This window comes from Microtus oregoni, unplaced genomic scaffold (assembly GCF_018167655.1).
Source record: "Microtus oregoni isolate MIOR12 unplaced genomic scaffold, Mior012 000049F_ref0000343, whole genome shotgun sequence".
Lineage (NCBI taxonomy): Eukaryota > Metazoa > Chordata > Mammalia > Rodentia > Cricetidae > Microtus > Microtus oregoni.
Window position 1 is genome coordinate 8589804 of NW_024543223.1, and position 17154 is coordinate 8606957.

At 42.9% G+C, this 17154-nt stretch overlaps 1 protein-coding gene across 1 annotated transcript in view; it reads right to left on the bottom strand.

Annotated features, from left to right (window-relative positions):
* Clnk (cytokine dependent hematopoietic cell linker) overlaps positions 1 to 17154 on the bottom strand; it is a 94266-nt gene that overhangs the window by 29555 nt on the left and 47557 nt on the right. Inside the window, exons 11-13 of the mRNA XM_041636281.1 lie at positions 9862 to 9889; positions 6137 to 6176; positions 2474 to 2555 (exon numbers count right to left, since the gene is read on the bottom strand). Of these exons, the coding sequence (XP_041492215.1) occupies positions 2474 to 2555; positions 6137 to 6176; positions 9862 to 9889 (150 nt within the window). The remainder of the gene's footprint in view (positions 1 to 2473; positions 2556 to 6136; positions 6177 to 9861; positions 9890 to 17154) is intronic.

Sequence of the window (17154 nt, forward strand, 5' to 3'; positions counted from 1 at the left end):
GGGAGTACTTATGCAGGGAAGACATGGCTGTGGAGAATCCTAATGGAACCAACAGATGTCCCAGGAAAAGTATGCAGTGTCAGCTGCTGTGGTGTGAGAGATCACACATGAGGAGTTGCTCAGAGTGTAAAGGATGGGGAAGCATGTTCCAGGGAGGTGGAACAAGATGGGGTGTCCTTCAAGAACCTTTTAAGTACCAAGTACATCGTCTGTAAGGATAGACACAGCATTTTAAAACAACTAAGACCAACAAGTAGGTCGAACACTTTCTAATGAGCGTATGTTTGGGGGACTATGAAATGAAAGAGAGACCCGGTTTCTTCTTTAGTGGGGAGTACTTATGCAGGGAAGACATGGCTGTGGAGAATCCTAATGGAACCAACAGATGTCCCAGGAAAAGTATGCAGTGTCAGCTGCTGTGGTGTGAGAGATCACACATGAGGAGTTGCTCAGAGTGTAAAGGATGGGGAAGCATGTTCCAGGGAGGTGGGAAGGCTCAAAGAGGAGAAGTCGTAGGTTATTCTGCAAGAGCCCAGAAGTAATCCCATAGGGATGAGATGGGGTGGGATGGATGCTCTTGGTGTCAATAGAAGGCTGTTGCAGTAGTCCAGGCAAGAGTTGGTGGGGGCTGGTCTATGCATAGAGCTGGGAGGAGAAATGGGTATATTCAAGACATGTTTTGGAGATAGAATTTTGGGTTAGAAAAGGGTTCCCCTCAGCAGGAGTAGGAAAGTTTGGGAGTGGTATTGGAAGTAAGAGCAGATTTTAACACAATTGTTTTTTGGTGTCTGGAACCTCTCTAAGGGAAGGGCCTATTGTACAATTGGATGCCAAGCAGAGGGGCTTGGTCAGGAGAAAGGGACTTGGGAGTCATTGACATGGGGAGAGCACTTGACCCTGAGACGAATGAGATTCATGTCTTCAGTGGCAGGAAGGGGCCAGTGAGATGAACTCAGTTACCACCCTCGTTTAGTACTCTTCTGGGAGATAAGTCCAAGAAGGAGACTTAGGAGAGGTAGCTAATTAAGAGAACAGTTAAAGTTAGACTTTGTGTGTAACAAATCAAACAAACAAATAAGCGGAAACCACATCAAATAACTACCACGGGTAGAGGCCAGATGGAATAGCTCATTTTCTTCTCTCAAGTGTGATTTACCCTCCATTAGAAAATCGGTGTAAGAAAGGCTGTTTGGTCGGATAGGGACTTATGTAGCAAATAGTCTCCTAAGAGCTACAATGCTATGGTCCTAATCTCTGCAGGCCAAAGGATGAGAGCTTACTGAAGGTACAAAACAGGACACATTAAGAAAACGAGGCAGGAGAAGGGAATTGGGGCTTATGATGCTCCGAGGTTCACAGCCTGGCAATCATCCAGAGAAGTCATTTACTAGGTTCTTGCTATGTTCCTGGCTCTGTTTTAAGATTAGACACCAACACTGTCCAAATTCGTTGCTCAGCAGTGAATCTAGTTGCTCCTACTTTACAGCCTTTCTCTTCAATCACTAATGTGGCCATTTTCAGTAAATATTATTTATCAAGGCAGCATCTCAATTATGGGCATGCGCAAGGAGAGCCATGACTATTGGGCAGCATTGTTAGAATCAAGTTTCTATGGCAGCAGGGGCTCAGGCTCTGGAGTTGCCCCCCCTTAACTTCAGAGGTCAAGGAAGCCTGTCTCCCTGGACTTCATTTTTACCATCTGAGGAATGAATGAAACAATGTCCTGGATTCAGTGTGGTTCTAACCTTGGGTGTAATTGATGGAGGTGTTTTCACGTAGGAGAGAAGTAACTGTGGGGAAAGTAGTCCGAAGAATAGACATGCATATGTCCTTCTGAGAGGGATAATGTGGGGGCTGGAGAGTATCTGCTGAGGATGTAGTGTGTAAGGTCAGGAACTGAGGTCACAGCCATTAGCCAGAGTCTCACAGAGGCAACTCAGAGTCCAAACTTTGCAAAAGTTAGCACTAATTTTGAGAAAGCCACTACTAATTTTTATCAAGCGACCTTGGTCAAGGAATCTCTCTTGATTCTTCCACTCCTCAGTGAAGGTGATGATGTCACAATCAATTGATCATGATTACATCATCAGAAGTAACATTCTCAACACCTGCTTACCTACACAGTACTCATCAAATGTGTCTGTGGACTTTGATGCAGTCATGAACTGAGATCAGCTGGAGATGTCCCGTTTTTCCTACAACACTGATCAGCATCCATCCCATCTAGTTACTATTTGTTTTTAGGCCCCTTAGTTTCCTGTAACACCCAATCATTTATAAATAGCAGGCAGGCATTATTAGATTCTGTGGCAGATGGAGATGTCCCTGTTTTCCTTGAGACCTGTCTGTCACTGGGCTGAAGAGTAGAAGGGCTAACATTTCCTGTTCTTAGAAGTCTTGTGAGTCACTGTGTAAGATCTAAGAGGATGCATATCTGTTGACATGAGAATAACAGGTATTCCTGCCTCCTTACCTGGCGATGGCAGGTGGACTCTTCCCTGTGGCTTGGTTTTGTGATGGATGAGAAGGTCCTGGCTTTTCCTGGTGATAAGATCCTGGAAAGTATGACATATTGGGTCAGACTGCACAGTGAATATAATTGAGGGCTTCCAGGAGAACACTGGGATGGCTATATCTTAAGTCCTCACATTGTCCTTAGGGGCTTTTAGAAACTATAAACTCATATAGTCTACAGTCCCGCTCTCCCCTCCCCCCTAGGAGCACTACCTTCTGGAGGCTGTAAAATTGCATGGATTGTTTACAGCCTAGAGCACATATGACTGGATTTTCCAAGTAATACAAACTATTTCATCAGAAGGCATTTTAAGGGGTATTACAGATAAATTAGTTTTAAAAAAAAACTTTGGCTTTATCATACACCCATACACTCATTCATTTGTTGGTTTATTCACACAGTTCAGTGAGACTGTGTAACATTTATGGAGTAGGTTCTCTGCTAGAAAATGGAGTTACTGTCAGGGAGAGAGATGTAATTTTTAAATTAAAGGAGATGGCAAACAAGTAGAGCAGGAAGAACGTTTTGGACAGAGTGATTGACATAAAGGACATAAAGTATGCTTCAGGATACAGTGTTGACCTTGTGTGGCTAATGAGGGGCCTCTGAGAGTTGACTGGTGAATGGCATCCTGATGTGGAGAGCGTTAAGCCGAAGGACTGCTGTGGGGGCAGCGATGTACTATCTGCACAAGCCATTGCCTTCTCATTCCCTCTTGTGCTAGAGCAGGTGATCTTCCACGGTTCTGAGGTACGCCAGCAGCTACCAGCTGGTAACCAATAGGGATCTATTTTCTCCATGCTTCCTCCTTGATCATCGTCTTAGATAAATTTAACAGTCAATTTTACACATCCTTTAGTAACCTGAAGGAAGAACCTCAATTGAGGAATTGCCTAGATCAGATTAAACTATATTCATGTCATTGGGGGATTATCATGATTATTAATGTAGGTGAGTGCAATCCACGGTGGGCAGTGCCACCACCGGGCAGGTGTCCCTGGGCTGTTTGAAAAAGCTAGCTAAGCATAAGCCTAGGAGGGGGACCATCAAGAAGCATTCTTCCTGGTTCTCGACTCCAGGTTCCTGCCCTGATTTCCCTCAATGAGTGACTGTGCCCTTAAAGTACAAACTAATCCCCCATCCCCACAAGCTGCTTTTGGCAAGAATGTTTGGCAACAGAAATGTCTAGAAAAAACCAAGTTCAGTCGTGCCTCCTTAGCACCATTACTGTTCCTGTTTTTCATCATGGATGGATTTATTTATTTATTTTATTTTATTTTTTGAGAAAATGAGAAAAAAAAAAAAACAAGTTTCCACCTCCTCCCAGCCTCCCATTTCCCTCCCCCTCCTCCCACCCTTCTCCCCCTCCTCCCACTCTTCTCCCCCTCCCCCCACTCCTTTCCCCCTCCCTCTCCAGTCCAAAGAGCAGTCAGGGTTCCCTGCCCTGTGGTAAGTCCTAGGTCCTCCCCCCTCCGTCCATATCTAGGAAGGTGAATATCCAAACTGGCTAGGCTCCCACAAAGCCAGCACATTGCATAGGATCAAAACCCCTTGCCATTGTCCTTGGCGTCTCATCAGCTCTCATTAACCAGCCATTGATACTTATGAGGGACCTTGATTATACTCTGATGTGAGACTCATAAAGCATTGTTCCTGTTATGGTGAGTTATGGTGAGCTATAGAGCCATGGAAGCATGCACACCCTGGCCATCTTGCCTTAATTTGGGTTGTTGCTCTGTGTTCTGCCCAAGCTTGACCATAGACTGGACACTCCTAATTGAATGGACTGTGATTACTTGCAATAGCATTTGAGTCAGTGATAGGCCCATTGATCACACATCCATAAAAATCACTAGCCAGTTGGAACATCTGCCCCTCTGGAGCTTAACAAGGCCACATGTTACATCACTACATCAAAGCCGGTTGCAAGGTTTTCTGGATGTCTTAGTACATTAAGATTCACGGTAGATTTCATTTGGTTTCACAGTTATTTCAGTTGCTAACAAGTCCCTGGTTCTCTCTCAGGGACCCTGGAATTCCCAGACCTGGGTAGGCCCCTCTTCCAAGTATTTTATCTTCTTCTGCATAGGACAGAAACAACTTGAGATTCACAGAGGAAATACAACTCAGACTCACATAGTTTGATTTCAACCTGACACAAGCTACAGGGAATCTCAGTTGAGAAAGTGCCCCCACCCATAATATTGACCCTTGGGGCATTTTCTTGATTAATGATTGATATAGGAAGGCCCATCCCACTGTGGGAAGTGTCCTGGATGCTATAAGAAAGCAGACTGAGCAAACCATAAGGAGAAAACTATTAGTCAGCATTCCTCCACAGCCTCTGCATCAGCTCCTGCCTCCAGGTTCCTGCCTTGAGTTCCTGCCCTGACTTCCCTTAGGAATAGAGTGTGATTTGAGAGTTGTGAGCTGAAATAAGCCTTTTCCCATGTTTATGGTCATGGTGTTTTATTGCAACCATAGAAAACCGAACTAAGACACATGGTAAGTTGAAAACAGGTTTCATAGTTCCAATCCGCTGCTCCTTCCTTGGTCCATGTGTGTCTTGCTAATTCTCTGCACCATGACACTGGCCTTTTGAATAATAATTTGTCATTTTAAACTAATGAGGAAGAGTATTTTAAAAATAGGCATAAAGGTACATTGCTGTTCAGTGTCTTGCTGTTTAACAAGCTTTGGGTTGCATTTGTTCTACATGAATAAGACCACTAGTATGCACATGTGTATATGAGGACATGTACATGCACATGCGTGACACTGACCTCAAGGAGACACCAAGATGTCCTTAACAATGGGACAACAATGCATTTCCCAAGTGGCAGAGGTGTGGCCTTTTTTGGTTAGTGCATATAGATAAAGAAAGACACTGTCCTACTGCTATTTTTAATAATTCTCCTTATGCCAAAGGATGTTGGAATAGCCTATGAAGTCTTACATTCATCTTGGATGACTTCATCACACATGCCCCCTATAGATCCCAGGATTCAAACCTTACTTTCCACACAGTGCTAACTCTAGAGACCTAGACTTAGGACCTAGTGTGGTAGTCTAGGATAAGAAGACCAATATAAACAGTTACCTTCTTCTGTTCCAGGGACCTGCATTGAATTTAAAAAAGATAATGGTGAATAACTTCAGGCAACAGAAAATTTAACCCAAAATTAACCAGAAAAGTAACTGTGTGTATTGGAAATTTTGTTAGTGGAGTTTGGGGGAAAATTATTGTTAGTACAGACTTTTAAGGAGATCTGCAAATAAAAAGATTACATAAAAACCAAGGTTTATCTTCTGTATATGATATAACAACTGTGTAGTTGGCCAATGGTGCTAAAAGTTCATTTAACTACTGGAGAACTGTACACTCATAGTTATCAAAGTCTTTAAAATATTCTATCCCAACAACTGGATTGGTGAGACTCATTTTCTAAGAAACCAAATATGGCTACATTACATACACAAGGATGTTCATGACATTGTTCCTTACAGTACCAGAGCATTGAAAATAGTCTACAGGTCCAGATGAGTAAGAAGTGCTCATTTAGGGGCCAGGGAGAATAATGCTTTCTGTCGAAGTGTGAGGACCTGAGTTTTAGTCCCTACCACTCATGTAAATGTGGAGCATGGCCACATGTGCCTGTAACTGCAGTGATTCAGGAGGGGGCATCTGAGATAGGGGAATTCTGGGAGCCTTAGCAAGTCAATGTAGCTTCAGGGTTTGAGAGGGATCTTAAGGGACTAACACAGAGAGCAACAGAGGTCTTCCTCTGGCCTTCACATGCACACACATGATCCTGAACACCCATACACGTACCTGCAGGCATACACACATATACCACACACACACATGTATGTACACGCACATGTACACACACATATATAAACACACATACACACTGGAATTGTTTATTTTGGTGTTATACTTGGTTAATGAAATATTATGCAGACATAACAGATATCTATGTAAAAATGGAATAAGGATACACAATATACAGGTTGCATGGGGCTTGTTTTCAATATATACATATGTGTGCATGCACACACACAAAACAGGTTTGAAGAAAGACTATGAAATAAGAAAGATCATGCTCAAGTATGGGGCTGTAATTGCTTTATAGTTTTGACATCTGCATTTTAAAAATGAACAGAAAATATGTTATTGTTTCTAGATGCAGCTATTCCTCTTTCCAAACATTTTTTTCTCTTTCTCTGATTAGAAGTGGTTGACTTCCTGAATGTGTTGTGGGATAATGCTCTTGTACCCTGTAAAGATTTGTCACTCATATTGGTTAAATAAAACACCGACTAGCCAGTAGCCAGGCAGGAAGTAAAGGCAGGGTGACCAGAGTAGGAAAATTCTGATAAGAGGAAAGACTCAGTTTGTAGTCATCAACCAGATGCAGAGAAAGCAAGATGCCTTACGGAAAAAAAGGTACCAAGCCACATGGCTAAACATAGATAATAATTATAGGTTAATTTAAGATGTAAGAGCTAGTTAATAATAATAAGCCTGAGCTAATAGGTCAAACAGTTTATTTATAATTGTTATAAGCCTCTGTGTGTTTCTTCAGGACTGAATGACTGCAGGACTGGGCAGGAGAGAAACATTCATCTACAAATGGTGCCAACGTGGGGCAACTGCATCCACATAAAACCTGAAAGAGATTGAGAAGGGATTCTAGGCATAAAAGAACAGAGTTAAGCATGACTTCTTGGTACAAGCATTTTCTCAGGTGGGCTCTGTTTGCTAGAGGCAAGCAGAGGCACAGATCCTTTAAGAGAGCCTTTCTGGCCCAGTGTTAGCAGCAAAAACCTCACAACTCTTTAAGAGGCTCTGCCACCAGACACATGAGCAGCCAGCATCAGACTTCTTGGTGGTGGCATGGACCTAGAAAATCCCATAGAATTGTGGTAAAAGCATGGCTTCCACCAGTACCTTTGCCACAAAGCCAGACTCTCAGAAAGCTAAGGAGTGGGGTAGATCCAGTCACCAAAGCTGTGACTTTAATCCTTGTCATGTCCCTAGCAAACTAAAGACTCACATGATCAGAAAAAGATAGAAATATACAGCAAAGACAGATGCAGAAAAAAGAAAAATATCGAAATGATTAATAGTGTGTTAAAAATATACATAGGCTTAGGAGAGAAAAGAAAAAAGGATTGAGAAAGTCCTTAAAAAAAGAAATATAGTCAGGTGTGCTGGCACATGCCTTTAATCCCAGCTCTTGGGAGGCAGAGATAGGTGAATTCTGGGAAGAGGAAAGGCTCAGTCTGCAGTCATCAGCCAGATGCAGAGGAAGCATGATGCCTCACAGAGAAAAGGTACCAAGCACGTGGCTAAATGTAGATAATTATGGGTTAATTTAATATGTAAGAGCTTGTTAATAATAAGCCTGAGCTAATAGATCCAACAGTTTATAATTGTTATAAGCCTCTTTCATAACATGAATGTTAAGAAGAATCTACATGTTTATTGGGCAGGCTTGCATTCTGAACACACACACACACACACACACACACACACACACACACACAATTTTGAGACGGGATCCCAGTATGTATTTTATGTCTCAGCTTAAAATCCTCCTGCCTTGGCACCCTATGGGATGATTGCGGGTATATACCACCATGCCTGGCTCTACCCTCAAACCCTGAAGAAGCAGAGAATTTTATAGTGGGCTTAGCACTTCACTTCAAATAACTTCCAAAGTCTATTCCAGACATTGCCTCTTCTGAGAAGCCATGAGGAATCAGCAAGAAAAGACAGTCATTAACCAGGGGGATGGAAATGTCATGATATGGCTTAGGAACCTTATGAAGTAAAAATGATCTGATTATAAATAAAATCATATTTTCTTTTGTGGGCATAAGGAAACTTTATTATACCTTTCATGAAAAATTCAAAGGATTGTGAAATCTAGAAATATTAGGAATCACTGTTTTAGATAAGTTACAAGGTGGCGCCTGTGACCAGGTTCCCAGAGTTACTCTGAGAGTAACTGACCTTGAGCCCAGCTCTCTTGGTTCGTCTTGATTTTGCAGACAAGAAGCCCTTAGCAGCAATCTGCTTAGAGAGGCATCCTGCATCTTGTTTGAAGGCCTCTTTGTTTTAAAGACCTTAGCATCTCTGGGGTTCTGGGATGAGGGTATGTGTATTGTGGATAGCAAATCAAAGCTAATCCATAGGCCAGGTATAAAGGGTAATGAGTCCATTTTAGACGAGCAGTTTGAAAGTTTCCCCACTGAGTATTCTCCTGCAGTTCAAAGTGCTGGGTCTGAGACGGGCCCGAGTTCTTAGGCTTGTCAAAGGCAAAGGGAAGGAGGCCCGTGCACACCATGAGAAGCCTGCTGCTGGGAGGGCTGTTGCTTTATCTTGCTGAAGCCCTGCTGACTGTTGTGCTTGAGGGCTCCAATTCCAATCAAACACAATTAGAAAAGCACAGTGGAATCTCTCTAGCTTGTTCTATGTGTTGATTTTCTCTGTTAACTAACATAGTGGAGTGAGCTAGAAATGTTTTATTTGTCTTGTACCTCTCCTTTCCTTTTTTTTTTTTAACCTTTAAAAACTTATTTTCACTGTCTCTATTTTTTTTTTTTTCCGGGCAGAGCCACAGATGTAGGAAGCAGATCAGAATGATGGGATCCATGTCCCGTCTTCTGCCAGGTGGGGAAGCTCTGGCAGCCAGCTCCTATCCAGGCTTTCTCTGATTAGGCAATGATTCTCAATGTGTGTGTCTTGACTCCCTATGGTCCCAATATCAGATATTTACATTACGATTTATAACAGTAGCAAAATTATAGTTAGGAAGTAGCAACAAAAATAATTTTATGGTGGGGGTCACAATGACATGAGGGTCGCAACATTAGGAAGGTTGAAAACCACCAGTTCACGGCTTTGTGAAGATCACATGGGACCCAATAAGCACCAACTTGGAGAGCAAGAAAGTCCATGTAAGCTTGAGTCAGAGCAGGTAACTTACTGAACTAGATCCTTCTTTACACCACCCAACCAGGTGGGGACTTAGTGTGCCCACAGCATGGCCTTGACCCTTCCTGGTGGGCTTTCATACTGGAGAAATGGCTTTCAGTTGCAGCTCAGACAAAAACAGGAAAAGATCTTGGCAAGATGTAAGAATGTGTGTTTTAGCTAAGCCTGGTTGTTAGGGTGATGCCAAGTTCTAGTGGAAGGCAAAATAAATAATAGGAAGAAAGGAGAGAGAGCAAGTAGGCAGCCCCTGTGCTCCCTGCTGCCTGAAGGGAGCAGCATCTTGCTTCTTACAGAGACAACACACAAAATTCCCCCTTTGTTAGACAAAACAGCTGCTTACCTCACAGACGTCTTTAGGGCTGATCTGCCTGCAAGGAAAAAAAAAGAGAAAGTAAGTAAGAAAGAAATACGGTGTTAAATAAAGGGTAATTTATCATGAGCAAGATAAATCATTCTGAACCTTATAAACCTCAGATTACATTTTCATGGCCAAATTAACAGCCCATAGTCCAGTGTGAATTCATCACTGCCCTATAAAATGAAACCAGGCTATTTTTCTTGTAGTTTTCTAAGGGAAGGAGAAGCACTAAGCCAGTGTGGAAGCTGGTGAGAGGAGGCGCATGGATATACTACTCATTTCTCACTTTAGCGTGGCTTGAGTCACCCCCTCTTCTTCCTGACACCTGAGCTCCCATGCTAGGTTGCATTAGCTCACTCAGCCCTCTGCTTAGCAAGCTCTCGGCTTTTCACTCTGAGAAAGGGAGCTTTAAATACAAAGCTGTCAGGGGCACCAAGATCCCAGGAAGGCCAAAGAAAGAATGCAGGACAAAGGGAGAATGAGACAGAAGAAAAGCCATCAAAATTAATGGGAAGGAGGAAATCCAATACGGCGTCCGACTACGTGGCTACTGGAAGAGCAAACATCAAATGTTTCATATGTGGACAAGCCCTCCAGTGCTCATTTGTGTATGGGTATGAGCATGTACATGTGCGTGCGTATGCGTGCATGTGTGTGTATCTTTTGAAACCGGGTCTCTCACTGTTTCTGCTAGGTTTGTTGGCTACAGGGAATCCGCGTGTCTGTGGACACAGCAGGCTTTGGAGGTGGGGGCTGGGATCTGAACTCAGATCCTCATGCTGGGCTGCAAGCGCTTTACCTCCTGAGCATGAGGGAAGTTCTTCTTTCTGGGATTTGAACCTGCACAGCCAGCATGAGCAGTACTCGGAAATCAAGTATGTTTGCTTTACAAAAGCATTTCAAATATTTAAGTGGATTTCTCTGAGTCTGTAAGCAAATCTCGCTCTCTAAAACTCTATATGCTCTTTTGCTTGATTTCATCTATATTTATAGGACAGGTGGAGTGGCTCTCTTGTTAGATAAAGCCCTCAAAGGATAAATCACTTGTATCTCACAAATTGAACAGGGCTCCAAACCTCCGACTTTCATTTGTTCTCACAGAATGGCAAGGGCATTTATCTTGGGAGATTATTAGGTGAACAACTAGAGATGAAAATAAGAATCGGTGGCAGCCAGTGGGTAAGAATGGCACATTGTGGCCAGACTGGTGAGCCAGCCAGGGGAGGATGTGGGGTGAAGTGTATTGCCCACCTGCTTGGGTGTATGAGTGATAAGAAGAACATGCTGCAAGGTTAAGATGACATTGCCAATCTCAGAGAGAAGCTGTGCATCTAGACCTTTGGAGTTGACCCCATCAGGCAGCCCATAGCTGCTGGCCTCAGGTCTAAGCCACTCCTTGGCTTTGGAATATGGTGTGCTTGGGTTATGGCCAAAAGAATTAAAGCCATGCACAAACACTTGCACATAGGAGTTCAGAGCTACATTATCCACAAGAGTCAGTAAATGAAAGCAGAAACCAATGAGGTTGCTTAGTGGGTGGGTTGAGTGATCGCCTCTAGCGTTAGCTCCCCAGTGCCATATGGACCAGTATGGTGGTTCAGGCCTGCAGTCCATGTACTGAGGTGGCAAAGGCGTGAAGCATAGGAGTTCAAGGCCAACCTGGGCTATACGAGGCAAAGCCTAAAAAAGCTGCCTCAGGTGTAATGTCTTACCCAGTCCCCATGGTCTGGGCTCATGATAAAAAGAGATATGAATGGGGATAATGAAATAGAACCGATACCATACTCTTAATTATATTGTGGTTATACTGAGCTAACCTCAATGTTTTCAATGCTTGAGATTATGATATGTCAAAGATGCTGTGTGACTGGCTTAAATTAAGATGTGATGTGTACAAATTGCATTATATACTTACATGCAAATGGACTTATATAGCTCTGTATAATGATCTTTTTTTAATGCAGAAACTGCGGCTGGAGAGGAGGCACAGTGATTTGTAGAGATGAGCTGCGGGCAGGCCAGCTTTTCATCCCGCCCGGCTCCTGCATGGTTAGCTTTACACCCGAAATAACAACACACAAATTGTATTCATTTAAACACTGCCTGGCCCATTAGTTCTAGCCTCTTATCGGACCCTCCTCCATCAGTGATTAAAAGTGTTTGCTGCTCTCAAGTTCATTTCCCAGCACCCACAATCCTTGGGGGGCTCACAGCTGCCTGTAACTCCAGTTCCAGGAGTTCTCATCTGATACTCTCTTATGGTTTCTGCAGGAATCTGAATGCGTTGTGTTTGCATGCGTGCATGTGTATGCACGCACACACAGGCCCAGAAAATCCATCTTAAATCATAGAGGTGATCCTAGAACTGTAGATTTATGTTACAGTACTCATGACATTCAGCTCTGGGAAGAGTGTGAACTGTGTGAGAGGGCCTGCATTTTTTTTATATTTACATACTGACTTTATTAGATGTACAAAAAGGGTGAAGGGAAGTTAGGATTTGAACCTGCACTGTCAGCATGAGCAGTATTCGAAAATCAAATATTCTCAATTTACAAAAGCCTTTCAAATATTTAAGAGGATTTCACTGACTGTGTAAGCAAAGCTTGCTCTCTAAGATTCCATATGCTTCCTTGCTTGACTTCAGTCATATTTGTAGGACAGGTGGAGCAGCTGTCCTCCGGCTAGATAAAGACCTCTATGTATAAATCCCTGATGCACCTCACAAGTTGAATAGGGCTCCAGGACAGGGGTGAGCTTTGGGATCTTCCATATTAGTAAAGTGAATTTTCAGGCAGAACACCAGAACTCTCTAAGTCCTTTCTGTGCAGAGCCGGTGGGGTATGCTGGTATCTGGATACGTACTTCCCCATGCTCTAGCTGCCAGAGCCGGTCCATTAGAAGGTGGCCCCAAACTACACAAAACAGTTCTCACATTTGTCCCCCTGATATAACAGGTGCTTAGTATAACTTTAAAGATATTGCTGTTTTCTACAAAGGTGGACTTTCTTGACATGTAGTTTTTGGCTTGGTTTTGAAAAGATTTTATTAGGACCCTTCTTCTGTCATCTACGGGCTCTGCCATCCTTCTTGATAAAGTAAATTTCCTTTCTGAACCCCAAATTTATACAGTAGGGAAGAGGGTTGTTGAAAGTTCTACTTAAGAAAAGAATGCATGAATCTGTTGAGAATAAGACAATACTTCACGTCTGCGGGCACTCTGATGGTCACACTTGGCTGTCAATCTGTCCTGAGATTGATATAGGATGACCAGTGTAGTCTGACTTGATTCAGAGAGATGCTGAGTTTTTCCACCCAGTTTCTCCTAATAGTGGTATAACATTGTAACAATACATATTATAGTGATATTTATTAATAATATGTATATATAATGAAACACATATAATAATGATGGTGATAATAACAACAATTTATGCTTTCATATCCTTAGTTTCCAGTCATAAATGGAATTGGTATATCTCTGAAACCCACACTTTCGTTCCTTTAAAAAGCCATGCTTTTTTGATATCTATAAAGCTTTCTTTCACTTCCCAAATTATCATAGTATACTTTTTGGTGAACTGTATTCCTTAAACAGATGTGATCCCAGTAGAAAAGGGGAAGTCCCAGCCAGTCGCCCAGGTGTTTCATGTCCTAAATATGAACTGCTTCATTTAAATCATGTTTTGGCTCCATCCCAAACCCCAACCCATGGAGTCCACTGAAGCTTGAATGACACATCGTGGTACAGTAAGCTCTGTATTTCTGTGCCCTCAGTGTTATGGGGTGCAATAATAGTGTCTTCCACACGGTGTGCCTGAATATGTACACATAGACGCTTCCCTGAGGGGATGGAGACACACAGTTGCTTTCTTGGCATGTGCAAAGGTTTGGTTCAATCTCCAGAGCACACATAAAAAGACTCCACGAGGGGCCTGGGTGCAGTTAGAACACAGAAAACGTTGGTTAATACTCAGGACAATGCTGTCTGGTCTGTGGACAGGTGAGTGAAAAATATCAGCGAGTCCACAGCCACAAAGTTGTTTCCCTTTGAGTTTTCTTTAAGGTTATGGCAAGGGAAGGGTCTGCCTATGTGGATTACAAAGTCCCAGATGCCTCTTCAACATGTATTATCTTCCTTTGTAACAGAGATTTCTCCGGGTCCAAAGTTTTGGTTTGAAATAGCTTGTGTTGCAGTTGTTTATAGTTGGAATGTAAGTATCTCTTCTGAGGAAAAAAAAATTATTTTAATTGGAAAAAAATAAGTTGAGCAAAAAAAAAAAAGTGTGGATATTGTCAGTTTCATAGCATCCGTTGAAAATATCCAGCCAGTGTCCTCACAATGTCAAGTTCCCCTCTAGTGTTTGGTTTTTGACAGGTGACCTAACTGGCAGCATCCTTCATTGGAGTGCTTCCACCTAGCACTGTTTCCTGAAGTCAAGGCTTAGCTGCAAAAGAGAGAGCAGCAGAGCGGACAGACAGAAGGGGCTGAAAGACAATAGCTGGAACCACACCTCCCGTCCATGGGGTGCAAAGGCAATGGTGCAGATCACACACTTCATTGCCTGCAATTGGTACCCGGGGCGCCAGAAGTCACAGCCTCCGTCTTTGGGCACCTCTTTCCCAAGTACCTACAGAGACGCTGTTGAAGAGAAGTACCGCATCCTGTGTAGTCCGGGCTGATGCTCAGAGCTCCAGGGCACCGTTTACACAGCGGTGACCGCACGGTTTGTATGTGACCTGAATCATCAGTAACGACTGGCTACTCAGGAAGGTCCGAACGGAAGTGAATTTGAGAGCACTGCTTTCTCCTGTAATAAAACCCTCTTGTTCATGACCATGTCCCCAGTCTCCTCTGGGACTTTGCCTGTGTGCACCTCATCAAGACGCCCACATGATTTGCTTTCTGAACTGCAGTGATTTATGGGTGTGACATTTACTGAGACTGTGTGCCATCTGCTGGCCTGGGCACCTGTTCTCCTCAGCCTTGGAAAACCTTCATTTTTAGCTCTGCTGGGAGGAGTCCATGAGATCACATGCAATTGCTCTTTGGAGATGTTTGTGACGCAAAGATCTTGTCTGATTTTTATCACATCTAAAAAATGAAGAAGTAAATAGAAACTATGTTCCCAAGGACCCCCAAAATAAAAGGCATTGACATGAGACCCAATAAAGTGATAATATCAAACCAGGAAACACAAAATTTTCCACTTAGAAAATTTCTTTTAAAAAAGATTATTATTGTTTTATGTGTGTGTGTTTTGCCTGCACGAATTTCTGTGTGTCACACGAGTGCAGAAAGCCCCCAGAGGTCAGAAGATGGAGTCAGGTTCTCCGGAAGGGGAGTTACAGATGATTGGTAGCTACCATCTAGTGCTGGGAAATGAACTTGGATCCTCTGCAAGAACTGTACAAGCTTTTAGGTATGAGCTCTAAACTGCTAATCCATCTCTTTAGCCCCCAGAAAATTCTTGGTGAAATAACCCAATATGTTAAAATTGTATAAAAGCTCTGTGATCAATGCCCTTCAGCACAGAGACTGATTCGACCCAGTTGCAGACATCAAGAGTGTTACCCATGCATTGGAAACCAAAGCATGAAGGAGGGAGAAAGGTAAAATAACAATTAGGGTATCTGAAAAAGTAATAAGGATTAATACTAGTAACTATCTACCTAAAATACCTATAATGTATGTAAGTCAGCATCTAAAAATTCATATATAGTCTAAATGAAAATTTCCCATCTGGAATGACAATGTTCCCTCCAAGAGCCAAAGACCATCTAACAAAACCCCCAACACCAGGCATGGTATTTTGAGTTGTTGGTCAGGGTTGTTCAAGAGGTTCCCAAGTACTATAGGCTGTTGCTATTGCCCTCAACTGACCCTCAGCGTTGGAAGGAAAGTTCCTGCTGCTGAAGAGACCATGCACTTCACATGTAGAGCCCAGAGGCTCTTGAGCTGGAACTGATGATCGGAATAGCTCCTCCATGAGGACTAGCTTTCATGGTGTAAGAAAGGACCATGTAAGCTTCCTAAAGAGGGAAACAACCAACAGTCCCAACCAGCTATGCTGCCCATGAACCACACCGATGATCACCATGGCATAATAACCCCAAGGGTGTGGTAATGGCATGCATGTCTTGGTGGTAACTAACAGTTAAATAATTGGGCTTAAGATCCACTAAACTAGAAATCTGGTCAATCACCCAGGACTCGGGAAGTAATGGGTCTCGGAGGAAACCCAACTACTGCCATTTTACTAAATCAGCATAATCCCTAACTGCATTCCAAACATTTGTCCTTATGCCCACAAATACCTGTAATCCTCACTCTTTATCAAGGAAATGCCTCATTGCAACAGAGACCATTACAGAAAACCACAACCAAAGGAGAGTTGTGGAGCCCAGTCTACAATACATCTACAGAAAAATCCCCCACCTAAGGCTCGGGGAACAATGAGGAAGAGGGGACAGAAAGACAGTAAGAACCAGAGGACCAGGGAGTTTGTGTCACACCCATAAAGTATCACCAACATGACTTCCTAAGTACAATCTGAATAAGGACAGCAACAATAGATATGACAAAGTTAATGAGTGGAGACCATGTGGCTTCAACCCTACCCAAGGAACTATAGGAAACTAAGAAATTCTGAGTGGGAGAAATAGCCTTCCTCTGGGTAGATCACAGCAATTGGTTGTCCAAAACCAAATGGTCAGCTCAGAAAAAAAAAATGTACAAACAAGTAACATTATACAGACTCAGCAGGGTATGTTTTACATACATATGCATATGTGAATGTAACAGCAGTTAATAAAAAATAAGTCATGCATTTGAAAGAGAGCCAGGAGGGGTTCATGAGAAGGTTTGGTGGAAGGAAAGGGAAAGGGGAAATGGTAAGTGACATAATAATATTATAATCTCAAAAAATAAACAGCTGTAAAAATGTCTTTTCTGGTCCCGATGTTTCACCACAGGGCAGAGAAATTGCTAATACAATGGGCGTGTTTGGAAGCTGCGGCAACTTCTAACCTCCTTACTTAGTTCAACATCTACAGCCGTTCATGTCAGGCTCTGTGCCAAGAAATGTGGACCCTGAAAATGGTTCATCTTTCCTTTAGGAGTGGATGTGCCTGGCTAGAATCTTGGTGTACTCTAGGAAGAGAGAATGCCAAGGCCAGATAGATTAAAACTAAAACCTATTCCATGCTGTGACTCACAGCCATAATTTTAATCTGGGCTGTTGAACACTTCATGGAGCCAGTGCTCACACTAGC